Here is a 13,772-nt window from a genome sequence, read left to right on the forward strand (position 1 = left end):
TATGAATCACGGGGGATGGACATTGATGCTAGGGCCGTTCTCGGACCCCCTGAGGTCTGCCAAATTGTGCTAAACGAGTAGTCTCCATACAGTATGTGACTTAGTAGGTAAAATTTATCTTGTGTGACTATCACCATTGAACCGTGAGCTCTACATACTAGACTCAGTAGTAAGGCTAGAGGAACCAGATCTATGGATACTAGTCAATTCTCTTTGTATCTGTTGGCCATGTGTCCGAGATGCTGGTTCCTAAGTCAATGGATATAATCACCTACCAACTATGATTTAGGGGTGCATTTTAATCGTTCTGTGTCATAATAGAGATAATCGCCTCATGGAGTAGCAACTTTGATGAAAACAAAAATGAGAGGGTAAAGCGTCTCTTATACAGGTGATGTCAGCTAGGTTTCCTGTAATCTTTTTCTGAATTGTTACATACATGGCAGAGTGAGATAGGCTTCACGGCTTGTCGGCCCATAATAGCTTCCCCTTAATACCTTCAATGACTAAATGATGAATTAGTTGCTAAAATTTTCCATTTACATGATGTTCATGGCATTTTCCCAATTTCTGCATGATTACACGTCAAGTAAACCCCTATTGACACTGCCGAACACATCCAGCAATGACTAGGTGTATACCTAAATATCCATAGCATGTAGTTGCCGCAAACTTATAATCAACGGAGTTATCAGTCATTATAATCCATGTTTTGATATGGTAAACTACCTACCTAGGTAATTGAGTAGGTAGGGAAATAAAAAGCTCTTGAATATATAAATAGACGCTAGGGGAAAAGTTAAGACAGACATCCCTAAGTAATTATAGCCACAGAGAATTAGATATATGCAAGGAAGGTGTTATTATGTGCTACTCTTTTTTTACACAGCGATGGAAGGGTGATGTGCAAGATATAACACCGCCGCTTTCTAATCCACGCAGTATGTTACTAACTGGCATTCTGTCACTTCCCGGTATTTGGTATCATGGAATCATAGACTACCTACCTATCTTGAGATTCTCCGTGACAAAATTAAGGCGAAATTTCTCACTACATTCAGGGTCAAGGAGGATTTTTCTTTGAAAATATTTCTACCTCTACTATCGGGATCTTACATCCTCATCGTCACCAAATAAGGATCCGCATTATGGGCTCTAAAATCACTCATATTCATGAGTGATCCAAGTATCTACGCACTTCCCAGTAGTAACGTGATCCCATATGAGAAAACATCGATCATTACAGTATGACTTCCCAACATTTTCCAGACTATGTGGCTATACTAGCGACATTCATCCCATCCTCTGTAGACGAGATCGATCCAACCTAGTCATCCGTATGAGCCTCAACCGGTAGCCGGTGCCAGCCGGGCTCTCGTTGGGAGCAATCAATTTCTATTTAAGCTGCCCAGAAAGCTTGGAAATATTTCCTTTTAATTTTCTTAATCACACCATTGAGACCAAAGAGCCTTGCCAAAGATAGCTCTCATAGCACTTGCTCAAGCATCTTCCTATCTCTATTACATCTCTTTTTCTATCAAGCCGTCCTTTAGCAACGTAACAGTTATACTCTTCTAAGATGGTATGTTCATCACCCTTTATCTTCGCTACACTGCAACAAAACCAACACTCAACACTTGAACAAGACTGACACTAAGATGGAACTAGCCTGGGTCTATCGAAAACAGCGAAGAGACACTGACCGGTCGTCCGCGCTGGAAGAACTACCCAGAAGCGATTAAGTTCATCCTGAGAAGGACGATTCCAGAGCACCCGATACCCCGTGGGAAGTATCGACAATTATATCCCCAAGTAGCTAAAGAGGTCAACGATAGATTTGACTTCGGAGAGCGGAAGGCCGATGCCAAGGGGATTAAATATGTAACAGAGAAGTATGGGTCGGACCCTGTGTTCGGGTAAGTAATAGACGATAGCGGATGGATGGTAAAGGTTCCAAATGACTAATTTTCGCATAGGAATCGTAAGATGCAGGTAGTGCATCCTGCGAAAGGGAAAGGAAGTACCAGAAACAAGAAGGCACATATGAGGGCGAAACGAGCAGTCGAGAACGGAGGTGGAAACCTCATCTTGTGCCCTCATTGTGAGGGAAATGGATTTATAGAGGCCGGGGAAATAGCAGACGAGGACGATGTGTTCCGAGGGAGCCAAGACATTGCGGCGGATCCTCCATCGCCTATAATCCATGGAGGATATGGTGCTATAAACCCAGGCCCGGGCATTGGTGCGAACTCCTACCAGGGTTTACAGCCGTCTACTGGAGACCCTGGGTTTGTGATTGCCCCATCGACTATGGCTCCTGTCCCACATGTCTACCATGGCTCATCACATCCTGGTCAGGTCTCTCAAACGACACCTCAATGTATACCTCAAGGTCCAGCACCACCCATTATGGGCGGCAACAACGCCCATAGTAACTTGCAACGCATTGTTGACCCAAATCAGGCATTCCAAACCACCAGTACTTGGAATGGCGCGGGACATACAATGGATCAGGAGCCGCAGAGTAGACAAGCATGGAGTTTAGGACTAGGAGAGGTAAAATATCACATCATGATTAAAAAAGACTCTGCAAGCTAACACTTTTGAACAGAATAGGCAAATCGTTCCGACCCCTCCTACTACCGTCCCTTACGGATGGCAGAATGCTACGACCATGAACACGGGTGCGATCAACCACCCAAATTATGGACAAATAGGCCAGGAAGGAAACGGGCACCAAACGGGCGGGTCTATTCAAATAGATCCGGCGTTGAGATCAGGGATGGCTCATGGGCCCTACTCGACGGATGAAGGAACTGTTCCAGCACGAACCCCTGGATCTAGATTGCAACGTCGACCAAACAACCAGGCAGAAGAAGCAACGCCGAACAACGTTGGAAACATTGCTGGCTTAACCGGAAATTCGATAGCAGGGAACCAAGCAACCACCTCGGTTCAGCCTCGAACTGCTGAAGCCAATCACTCCTTGGAACCGCTACCCGCTGCTGGCGCAAATATCAACTACCACGCGGGTAACTTTTCATTTGAAAACCCCGGGTATAACCATGGTTTGGATTCTGCTTGCTTGAATCAACCATTGGCTGAAGCTAGCAACAATATTAGCGGTAACCAAAACTCCATAGTCGACGAGGATTTCAGTTTCCTGGACTTCTTGAACGATAATACCGACTTTTTAAACATGTGAGCGGTTATATCTCAAGGAAAACTGCTCTTGTTTGCCGAACATGTCAGATGACGCAGGGTTTCTGGCTTAACATTTTTTTCGAGTTGTTGACTTTAGTATTGAAGTTACTTTACTATGGAGGCTGGGAAAGAGAGATGAAGTAGAGAGGAAGAAAGGGGGATGTATGGATTATACCCATGGAGTTATGTTTTAGTAGGATACATTAATGTGGTAATTTCTTATTGGACTTTTTGAAAGAAGACGACAATACTCTGAATGAGGACTGTATAGTTGGCTATGAAGAATTTAGTACTGTAAAAAACACCTGTGCAGAAAATGAATGCTTGTGACTGTAGCTTGTAGGAAGTTTGGAAGTCTGGAAATTTGGAGAGACGCTGCATGTGTGTTCACTGTGCCATAGAACTATGTAGGGTACGTACCTACATAGCTAGCTTGGTGTAACATCCGTATGATTTGACGACATCAAACTTTGATTACATAACAGGATACCTGCAGCTTTCTTGAGCTCAGCAAAGAGGAAAGCGGGCACGTGTAGAAGGTTGCAGTGAAGACGAGAAAGGATTGGGATGGTGGAAAGAGCGACGTGATCGTCGTGAAATCTAGCTTACGTACAAACTTTAAGAGAACTAAAGATGATCTGCAAGAATTTTCGACTAAAACGAAGCTGACTGGTTCTTACCGGTACTCACCTTCGTCTAAACTTAGATTTCTCACGTGGTTGACAAAGACCAAAAGGAAGTCGTGGGGTACGTATCGTGGAGTGTGGAGTGCATGGTTACTAATTCTCCTATCGTCGCTGCCGTGCGTATCGATCGGTTAAATGGCGGTAGAATGCAGGACTGGTCCGTGCGTCATATCTAGTGCTGTCGCGGCTGCCCAAGCGGACCGTTCGCGGCTTTGAAGAGGATTCATTCTCTCGTTTTCATATGTACTCTTTTCGTAGCCTTGTCCGTCCGACCTGCAAAGGTCCTTCCAAACCGTATTAACTTCTTCGAAAGGACGGTATTCACTTACACGTCACTTCGCACAGTTGGCCCACCGCCCGCCAATTCGTAAAATACAAAACTTGCATCCCGCCTCCAGTTCTTTCGCAATCATTCCAACTTCATCCCCCACCCCCGTCGCCGACTTTCTTCTTCTATCCATCCACGATCTGACATCCCTTCATCTCGAATTCTCGGTTTTCGACGGCTAGCTATCATGGATCAACGAGAGCTTGAGTCGCGCGTCAAGGCACTTCACAAGGCCGCCCAGTCCAACGAGCCGGCTTCAAACCTCCTCGCCATCATGGAATCGCTCCGTGGTGCTTTGCCCACCGAGGAGATGTTGCGCGTAAGTTATCTGACTTTATCCGTTCCAGTCTTCCTGCTGCCTTTTCCCGAGACATGTCTACCTTATCCTATACCCTTGCGACTATCTTGCGAAATAGCTATCCAGCTATCTAGCTACACTGAAACATCGTGACCTACCCTCCCCTCCTTGTTAATGCCGTCATTTGTGTACGTATGTTTCACTTATATATGCTAATCACAACTCCCTTGTATTAGACCACCAAGGCCGGTATTGTTATCGGCAAGCTTCGAGGTAACCCTAACAAGGAAGTTGCCAAGGTCGCTGGCGAGGTGGTCTCTAAGTGGAAGAAGGCTATCGAAGCCGAGAAGAGAGCGAAGGGTCTGCAGCCGGCCAAAGCAGTCCAGAAGGGTTCCGTGTCGCCCGCCTCCAAGGCCGCCTCTCCGGCTCCGAAACCCCTCGTAGGCAATAACAAGGCGTACCAGGGCGATGTGGAGAAGCGCACCTTCAAGACCGACGGCGTTAAGATCGCCATCACCGGTTCCACGACCCGCGACAACTGCATCGGTCTCTTGTACAATGGCCTCGCCTACCGCTCGCGCGAATCGGAGGATAACGTGATCCAACGCGCAGAGGAGGTAGAGCGCGCGGCGTTCAAGGTGTACAAGGGCGAGACGAAGGAGTACAAAGACAAGATACGATCTTTATTCCAGAACCTCAAGGTGAAGACCAACGCCGAACTCGGCCGCAACGTGATGTCGGGAGCCATCACCGCCGACCGCTTCGTCGTCATGGGTAGCAAAGAGCTCATGTCGGCGCACCAGCGCAAGGCCGACGCCGAGGCCGAGCTCGAGAACATGAAGAAGGCCCAGGTACCCATGGCCGAGAAGTCGATCAGCGACAGTCTCGAGTGCGGCGGCTGCAAGAAGAAGATGGTCAGCTACACGCAGGCCCAGACCCGAAGCGCCGATGAGCCGATGACCACTTTTTGTGAGTGTATGAACTGCGGCAAGCGTTGGAAGGTAAGCTTATATCCACTCGTTTAATTAAGCTTAATATTATTTGCGTACTAATCTTGGTAATACACAGTTCTCTTAATTAACTACGGTTTCTTCTGGGCCCTATCCGTCTTGACTCAACTTGAGAAGGGGGGTCTTCTTCTTCCGAGATGAGCCACGTGCGATACGGTTTTCTCATGAGGTACATGAGGTTCATTAAAGCATCACACGCCATGCCCATAGAACGGGTGGTGTATGCCGGGCGTCTCGGGAAGTCGGTCGACGACTTGATTATTAGTGACTTTTGCGCAACCATGGCTATGTTTCTACGCGAGGAGTTCGGGCAAATAGATGAACAGGCATGGCACATTTGCTAAGGAATACACCCCCCTTTCCATTCTGATAATACGAATGCATTCGATTTTAATCGATTTTCTACTTTTATTCCATGCCGTCTGATATCACATCGTGGTCTCGTAGCTTCGTAATGTTTTTTTTCGTATTGTTTAATCTACATGCTCAAGTAAAAAGTAGGGGTATCATCGCGGCTTCTTGATATCCAGCAGTGTGAGCAAGTCATCCGGTTTAGGCTCATCCTCCAACCCCGACTCCGCAATCTTCTTCCAGAACTTGCTTAGGTGCCGGGTTCCGGAGTCGCACAGGATCGTCACGACCGTGCTCCCCTTAGGTAAGTCTAGGGCCGCGACGACGGCGGCGGTGCAGTTCACCGCGCTGCTGCTGCCGCAAAATATGCCGTCGTGCTCGACTAGCCACCGCGCCATCTTGCATGCCTGCGCGTCCGTCACACGGACCGCCGTGTCGATTAGGTCGCGCCCTTCTTCCAAGTTCTCCGTCACCCTGTTAATTCCCACACCTTCGACGATAGAATCCACCTGCTGCCGCCGCCTCGTCCCTTCTTTCTCGGTCGACGAGTACATGACCCCATGCCGGATCTTATTGTACAACCCGCTGCCCTGCGGGTCCGCGAGCACCACTTTTAGTTTAGTAAGTTTCGCCACTTCCTTCAGGTACTTAGCGACCCCCGAGATGGTACCCCCGGTCCCGGCGCCCGCCACGAAGGCGTCGAGCTTCCCGGAGGTCTGGGCGTAGATCTCCGGGCCCGTGGTGCGCATGTGCGCTTGGAAGTTGAAGGGCGACTCGAACTGGTCCGCGAAGAAGCCGACGCTGGAGTCGGCGCCGGACTCCGTGTGCTCTTTCGCGCGGCGCCGCGCGAGGTTGACGAAGTGCTCGGGGGACGTGATGGGTTGCACGGGGACGCGCTCGACGGTGGCGCCGAGGTGGTGCAGCAGATCCGACTTCTCCAGGCTCTGGTCGTCCGGCATGCAGATGTGGGCGCGGTACCCCTTGGCGCGGGCCAGCGCCGCGATCGAGATCCCCGTGCTGCCGACCGTGCCCTCGTAGATGGTGTCCCCGCGGTTCGGAACCAGGATGCCGGCTTCCTCGGCGGCTTGTATCATGTTCAGCGCCACGCGGTCCTTGGGGCTGTTGCCGGCGCCGTTGAGGAACTCGGCTTTGGCGAGGATCGTGCGGCCCGTGGCTTCGGATAGGCTGTGGATCCGGATTAGTGGTGTGCGCCCGATGCACCCCTCGATGCCGTCGCTCACGCCCTCGTCCCGCGGGATAAAGGCCCCGGGCACGGCGACGCCGTCAGAGTCTTCACGATCTTCTAGTTCGACCGGACCCCAGAAGAGGCTGGATCGCCGGCGGGCATCCGCTGCGCCCCGCGGTGCTCTTGCTCGCGGTCGTTGCCGAAATCGTTGTTCTAAGTCTGGGTACAAGTCTTTGAGGCCGAGGGTCACGAGGACCCCGGATATGAAAGCCAGTGCGACTGCGGCGGTGCCATAGGCGCGGGGATGATCGCTCAAAGACATTTTTTTGCGGACCTCCGTTCACCAACTTGTTATGTCGATCCTGCGTGTTTCCAACCCATTGCAATCCAACTTGGATAAGGGAAGGTCCTCTTTGCGTCTAATTTGTGAATGTACAATTCGTACCTTTGGTCAAGTGACCTGTTACTCGATTTGAGAACACAATTGTGTGATAAATTGGGAATATTTCATATGCGACATACGTCAGTCACAAAATTTCGAGTGTTACTGCCCTTGTTATTATAGTAACATCCCACCATCCCACCTTAAATTCGATCATAGGTACTTAGGTACCTTACCCGAACCTCAAACCAGCTCGCCAATCAACTCAACCTTAAATTCCAACCCCCCTGTAAAGCCGGCAATAACCCGAACCACCCATCGAAAAAAGCTTCCCGCAAGCCACAAGCCCGTCTTTCCCTCACGCCACGAACAATACCTACCTAGTAAAGAGTTCCAAGAGTCCCAAATATGGACTCCCCGATCGTGACCCAACTCTTCCGCCAGCTATTCAGACACCCGGCTTGTCAATCGAGGAGAAACCTGGTCACGTTGTCGTCCTGCCTTCGATATGGACGACATATCCTCCAGCTGCAACATCAGCAGAGGCGGCACAAGGCCACTCGGCCGCACATCGTCAGAGGGGCGAAGAAGGGACTGCCGGATAAGGAGCTCCATTGGCAGCAGAGGAACGATCTATTCTCCGTCGACCGGTACGACGAGTATAAGGCGTATCCGACGGTGACGGCGAACAGTCTGAGATCGAAAGGGGAGCGTCCGCGCCAGGTCAAGATGCTCATGCGGGACTTCATTGAAGGTTTGCTTTTCACATATATTGCCATATATCATACATATAAAGACCAAATAAGCTTACTTGTTGTTCGTAGACAGCCTCTATAATCCTCACTACGGCTACTTCTCCAAACAGGTCGTCATTTTCACGCCCGGGGAACCTTTCGATTTCAACTCTATACCAGACGAACCGAGTTTCTACTCCGAGCTCGGGAGGCGGTACACCGAATTCGAGGATGCGCTGGATGCTAAGGACAAGCAAGTCAACGACACGCGACAGATATGGCATACTCCTACCGAGCTTTTCCGCCCTTACTACGGCGAGGCGATCGCGAGGTATCTCATGTCCAACTACCTCATGACCACGTACCCCTACCACGACCTGATCATCTACGAGATGGGAGCCGGTCGCGGAACCCTCATGCTTAACATCCTGGACTATATCCGCGACATAGAGCCCGCCGTGTACGACCGCACGAAGTTCAAAATCATCGAGATCTCGCCCTCGCTCGCCGCCCTCCAGAACTCGCAACTGCTGTCGACGGCCGCGACCAGGGGTCACGCCAGCAAGGTCGAGATCATCAACAAGTCCATCTTCGACTGGAACGAGCGCGTGCCGTCCCCGTGCTTCTTCCTAGCCATGGAAGTCTTCGACAACTTCGCGCACGACGTGCTGCGCTACGACCTCGACACCGAGGAGCCGCTGCAGGGGACCGTGCTCATCGACGCCCAGGGCGACTTCTACGAGTTCTACGAGCCGACCCTCGACCCCGTCGCGGCGCGGTACCTGCGCGTGCGCCACGCCGCGACGCAGGGGCTCTACCGGGTGCCGTACCCGACGTCCCGCGCGGTCCGCTGGCTCAAGAAGCAGCTGCCCCTCGCGCCGAACCTATCGGACCCGGAGTACATCCCGACGCGGCTGATGCAGTTCTTCGACATTTTGGAGAAGTACTTCCCCGCGCACCGGCTGCTGACGAGCGACTTCCACACTTTGCCCGACGCCGTCCGCGGCCTCAACGCGCCCGTCGTCCAGACCCGCTTCCAGCGCCGCATGGTCCCCGTCTCCACCCCGCTCGTCCACCAGGGCTACTTCGACATCCTCTTCCCCACCGACTTCGCCGTCGTCGAGGCCGTCTACCGCGCCATCACCGGCAAGCTCACCCGCGTCCTCAGCCACGAGCAGTTCATGCGCAGCTGGGCCTACGTCGAGGATACGAGGACCCGGAGCGGCGAGAACCCCTTGTTGAGCTGGTATCGGAATGCTAGTGTCTTGGTTACCGTGTAAGGGGAGCTGGCTGGTGAGTGGGCTTTGGTGCGGGATGGCTGATGGTATGCATACCTATCTAGGTAGATAGGAAGGGAGGGACGGAGGTCATGTTGGGCTTGGGTAGACTACTAGACTATGCATGGGGATGGTGTTATGGTGTAGCGTATGCATAGGTAGGCTTGATCTGATCGAGCCTTGACGCATTGGGAGCGGAAACGGAAGGGGACATACGGGTTGTGTATGTGTTTATTTATACATAGCATGTACGTATACCTATCACATAAATACGCAGCGGCCTGGGTAGGTAGGTAGGCTACCTAGGGTATATAAATCGCCGGGTGAAAGCCACCTATGAGGCTAAACAAACACTTGCTCAGTACGACTCCTGTTTGAAACCTATTTGTAATAGCTGTGGGAATGTAGGATGTCCATGGAGATAACTACTTAACAGGACTTGCCTTTGTCCCTATTCGGCTCCCAAGTCTATGGCCTGCTTATAGACCTACGTACCACCCAAGTAGGTAGATATCAATGCACATCTTGCTTAAAGGCCGCGACAGAACCCCTTAGGTCGCAAATACAAATACTATGACATTGCATTGCATTTCCCGAGCCGTTGCGACTCCTATTTCAAAGTCTACCTAGCCTGGCATCTATAGCGGCGACTTTTACTTCTCATCTCTTTAAGTACCTAGCGTCCTAGTTCCTTAATATCCCCTTTCACTTCAGCTCTCTTCTACCTCGCCTCTCTACTTTACACATTTACGAGCTGAGTTTTCACGCTGTCATGTCCACTCATCTGCTCTCCTCGTATGCCCGGCCACATAGATAAGACAGTCCTCAAGGCAATGAAGTACTCGGTCGGAGTATCAACCTGATTCAATGATGCGGCTCGACAGAATCGCAAAATGGCATGGTAATAAAGACCGGGCCAATCAGATCTTCAATTTCTCAGCGAGCCACTTCTCGGCAACAGCGACTGCCTCCTCGATCTTATCCGCGTTCGTGCCCTGGCCCTGGCGGGTGGGTTCCCTGCCGCCTGACTTGCCGCCGACGACTTGGCTGACAGCCTGGGCCCAGCTTTCGGCCGTGACGCCTTGGGACGCGAAATGCTATGGTGACTATTAGTATGTTGTCTTCATCGTTGGAATTGGTATTGGTGCAATGTTGAACTTACCGTTCCCACGTATACACCGTGCACAACAGCACCCTCAGCCTGGCTGCCGCCGAACACGTACACAGACCTATCCTTATCCTTGCTCTTGAAGTGGTTCACCACATCAGCGACGGCCTTCGCATTGGCCGAGATAGGCAGGTGTCCGATAAAGTGCTTAGCCTCCTTATTCTCGTCCTTAGCAAAGTGCGCGGCGACGGTGTCGAGCGCAGTCTTGCTCTCGGCCTTCTGTCGCTTTTTCTGCTCGTCTACAACAGATTTGACGACCTTAGCGAACCGCGTCTTTAATTCTTCTTTGGTGAGGGTCGAGACGACGAGCTGGTTGAGATCGACAGTGGACTGCTTCACTTCAGCCTCCTTCTCGGGGCCGAACGGTAGAGCATCAATGGCGGAGATGCGCTTGGAGAACTCTTCGGCCTCGCGCTGCACACGATGCGCGGCGTTTCCCGTGAAAGCGACGATACGGCGGATACCCTTCGCGATACCGCTTTCTTCGACGATTATAAGGTCCTTGATATAACCGGTCTGGTCGACATGTGTACCACCGCAGAATTCAACACTGACTTTTCGCCAGTCGGGATTCTCGGGTGCTTCGAGTAGCATGTCAACGTCAATACCAACCGAGACTACTCGCACCGGGTTAGGATACGTCTCGCCGAATACGGCGCGAACACCGTTGATCTTCTTCGCAACGTCGAGTTCAACGTCTTTGGAATAGATCTTGCAGTTTTGCCGGATGTACTCGTTCGACAAGTGCTCGATCTTTTTCAGTTCAGGCAGAGTGACCGCCGCCTTGTGCGAGAAGTCGAACCGGAGTTTGTCCTGGTCGACAAGCGAACCCTTCTGGTTGACCTCGTCGCCTAGGACTTCCCGTAGAGAATGGTTGAGGATATGCGTTCCCGTATGATTGTTGCGGATAGGTTGTCTCCTCAGCTCATCATATTCGCAGATAACCTTATCGCCGGCTTTGAGCTCTCCGTACTTCAGGAAACCATTATGAATTATATATCCTCCGAACTGCTGAACATCGTGAACATCAAACTCGGCAACATCGTCGATAACAATTCTTCCCGTGTCAGCAACCTGTCCACCTTGCTCAGCATAGAAGTTAGTTCGGTCAAGTAATAGTCCAAAAGGCGTATTCGGTGGAAGGTCCTTTGTTGACTTGACGAAATCCGTTCCAGTGTAAATAAGCTGGACCTTTCCAGTCGTATCGCCCTTGAGGAACTTGGGACTGTCGTCGGGAACGGGTATTTGTAGTGTGTCCTTTAACTCGGCAATTTGATGTACGTTCAATTTGGCGAATGTTTGTACTGTTTCCTTAACTGCTTTGCTAGCCTCGCGAGCCTTCTCCCTTGCGACCGCGATTTCGTCCTCGTCGGTTTCGAGGCCTCGCTCTTCAGCCATAAGCTTGGTAAGGTCTTCCGGGAAACCAAAGGTATCGTACAATCTCCAAACATCCGCTCCCGAGAGCTTTTTTGTTCCGCTGTTGACCGCCTGAGCCGCATATTTTTCAAACTGTTTCTCTCCACGATCCAATGTTCGGGCGAATGCTTCTTCTTCCTCATCCAATATCTCCTTGATATCTTGCTGCTTCTTAACGAGCTCCGGGAATTGCTCGCCCATCTGATCTACAAGCGCAGGTAGGATCCTGGAAAAGAAGGTACCAATCTCGGCGTTGAAATATTTTCTAGCATAGCGTGAACCTCGGCGCAACACACGACGAACGACGTAACCTCTTCCCTCGTTGTTGGGCGCAGCTCCGTCAGAGATGGAAAAAGCGAGCAATCGTATGTGGTCAGCAACCACACGGTAAGCGGTGTCGATACCATCCGCATCGTCTTTTCCATACTTGTCAGTGTATGGTCGTGCTCCCGTGACTTCCTGGATCTTGTCGAAGAGCGGGGCGAAGATGTCAGTCGCATAGTTAGAGTTCTTGTTCTGAAGCGCCGATACTAATCGCTCAAAACCCATTCCTGTGTCGACGTGCTTGGCGGGTAGGGACTTGAGCGAGCCATCCTTTTGGCGGTCGAATTGGATGAAAACGTTATTCCAGATCTCCACTACTAAGGGGTCGTCTTGGTTGACTAAGTGCGCGGCATTGCGGCCACCAACTTTGTCGTAGTGAACCTCCGAGCAAGGACCGCAGGGGCCTTGGTCGCCCATCTCCCAGAAGTTGTCTTTCATGTTACCCGGTAATATGTGATCTTCCAGCACGCCAACAGACTTCCATAAATCCTTCGCCTCTAGGTCGGGTGGGAGGTCCATGGCAGGGTTGCCTTCGAAGTAGGTGACGTAAAGTCTCGAGGGATCCAGTCCGTAAACCTTGGTCAGGAGTTCCCATGACCACTCGATCGCTTCTTTCTTGAAATAATCACCGAAGGACCAGTTACCCAACATCTCGAAGAATGTCTGCAATCCTAGTTAGTTTCCGAGAACGAGGGCTAGTTAATCGCATGCGCCTACATGATGATAACTGTCTTTGCCGACACTAAACAATGATTTCAATTAGCAAGTGTTAAGGGGTTTGGCAGCGATCAACCAGGGCCACCACCAGACTCACTCGTCGAGATCCTGCATAACTTTGGTTAGCCAAATACATAGGAAGATTTAAGTTGCAGGGTCTCGTACATTATGCTTGCCACCAGCGCGTATACACTTTTGAGTATCGACGGCACGCTTCACCTTGGACATATCATCCGTACTCGCAATGGTTCCGAGGAATATGGGCTTGAACTGATTCATGCCCGCATTGGTAAAGAGCAAGGTGGGGTCATTGTGAGGGACAACAGACGATGAGGGCACTGGCAAAAACGAAGTAAATTAGTATTTTTGAATTGGTAGTTGTGTAGAGACATGTTGAAATATTTGTATATTTGCGTCTAAAACTTCACGAAGCATTAGGTGACGGTGTTTTGTTGTCGCATACCTATCTTGTGTCCTCTATTCTCGAAGAATTCAAGAAAGGTCTTGCGAACCCCTACGCCGGTCCACTTGGGGTCACCCATGTTGGCGTGGGCGTTGCGGGTTGTCTTGGTCGAGAATCGGGGTGAGTTGGGGGAAGTAGGATAAAGAAATAATGATAGACGAGACGAGGGTCTGAGTTTGTTCGTTGTTGTGGAGTAATTAGCTTTGGAAGTTAATCGAAGAATGTTTG

General features: G+C 50.8%; 5 protein-coding genes across 5 annotated transcripts; 3 read left to right on the forward strand and 2 right to left on the reverse strand.

Annotated features, from left to right (window-relative positions):
• Nucleotides 1–2,491: 2,491 nt before the first annotated feature.
• On the forward strand, nucleotides 2,492–3,973 carry F4807DRAFT_426197 (uncharacterized protein). Its single transcript, XM_047998024.1, has 2 exons — nucleotides 2,492–3,101; nucleotides 3,191–3,973. Exons 1-2 carry the CDS (start codon nucleotides 2,675–2,677, stop codon nucleotides 3,346–3,348), a joined length of 585 nt encoding a protein of 194 aa, XP_047854269.1. The 5' UTR covers nucleotides 2,492–2,674; the 3' UTR covers nucleotides 3,349–3,973.
• A 133-nt stretch (nucleotides 3,974–4,106) lies between these two features.
• Nucleotides 4,107–5,937, forward strand: F4807DRAFT_426200 (transcription elongation factor). The gene is made up of 3 exons (XM_047998025.1): nucleotides 4,107–4,537; nucleotides 4,753–5,517; nucleotides 5,585–5,937. The coding sequence occupies exons 1-3, from the start codon at nucleotides 4,406–4,408 to the stop codon at nucleotides 5,591–5,593; spliced, it is 906 nt and encodes a 301-aa protein (XP_047854270.1). The 5' UTR covers nucleotides 4,107–4,405; the 3' UTR covers nucleotides 5,594–5,937.
• Nucleotides 5,938–7,599, reverse strand: F4807DRAFT_426202 (PALP-domain-containing protein). Its single transcript, XM_047998026.1, has one exon. It carries the CDS (start codon nucleotides 7,383–7,385, stop codon nucleotides 6,033–6,035), a length of 1,353 nt encoding a protein of 450 aa, XP_047854271.1. The 5' UTR covers nucleotides 7,386–7,599; the 3' UTR covers nucleotides 5,938–6,032.
• A 24-nt stretch (nucleotides 7,600–7,623) lies between these two features.
• F4807DRAFT_426203 (DUF185-domain-containing protein) lies at nucleotides 7,624–9,810 on the forward strand. Its single transcript, XM_047998027.1, has 2 exons — nucleotides 7,624–8,199; nucleotides 8,270–9,810. The coding sequence occupies exons 1-2, from the start codon at nucleotides 7,854–7,856 to the stop codon at nucleotides 9,457–9,459; spliced, it is 1,536 nt and encodes a 511-aa protein (XP_047854272.1). The 5' UTR covers nucleotides 7,624–7,853; the 3' UTR covers nucleotides 9,460–9,810.
• A 566-nt stretch (nucleotides 9,811–10,376) lies between these two features.
• F4807DRAFT_460497 (tRNA synthetases class II (A)-domain-containing protein) lies at nucleotides 10,377–13,623 on the reverse strand (the record flags this gene model as incomplete). The annotated part of the gene is made up of 6 exons (XM_048001535.1): nucleotides 10,377–10,553; nucleotides 10,619–13,027; nucleotides 13,082–13,106; nucleotides 13,179–13,189; nucleotides 13,247–13,419; nucleotides 13,545–13,623. The coding sequence occupies 6 exons, from the start codon at nucleotides 13,621–13,623 to the stop codon at nucleotides 10,377–10,379; spliced, it is 2,874 nt and encodes a 957-aa protein (XP_047854273.1).
• Between the last annotated feature and the right edge of the window lie 149 nt (nucleotides 13,624–13,772).

Source organism: Annulohypoxylon truncatum (assembly GCF_022578515.1).
Source record: "Annulohypoxylon truncatum strain CBS 140777 unplaced genomic scaffold F4807scaffold_16, whole genome shotgun sequence".
In the NCBI taxonomy this organism is placed as follows: Eukaryota; Fungi; Ascomycota; class Sordariomycetes; order Xylariales; family Hypoxylaceae; genus Annulohypoxylon; species Annulohypoxylon truncatum.

Bases quoted from the DNA above. Each gene is read 5' to 3' on its own strand.
- F4807DRAFT_426197 (XM_047998024.1), top strand. From the start codon at position 2,675: ATGAACACGGGTGCGATCAACCACCCAAATTATGGACAAATAGGCCAG. The intron at 3,102-3,190 runs CTGAAGCTAGCA...GATAATACCGAC, and splicing joins TTGCTTGAATCAACCATTGG to TTTTTAAACATGTGAGCGGT.
- F4807DRAFT_426200 (XM_047998025.1), top strand. From the start codon at position 4,406: ATGGATCAACGAGAGCTTGAGTCGCGCGTCAAGGCACTTCACAAGGCC. The intron at 4,538-4,752 runs GTAAGTTATCTG...CCCTTGTATTAG, and splicing joins CCACCGAGGAGATGTTGCGC to ACCACCAAGGCCGGTATTGT.
- F4807DRAFT_426202 (XM_047998026.1), bottom strand. From the start codon at position 7,385: ATGTCTTTGAGCGATCATCCCCGCGCCTATGGCACCGCCGCAGTCGCA.
- F4807DRAFT_426203 (XM_047998027.1), top strand. From the start codon at position 7,854: ATGGACTCCCCGATCGTGACCCAACTCTTCCGCCAGCTATTCAGACAC. The intron at 8,200-8,269 runs GTTTGCTTTTCA...TGTTGTTCGTAG, and splicing joins CATGCGGGACTTCATTGAAG to ACAGCCTCTATAATCCTCAC.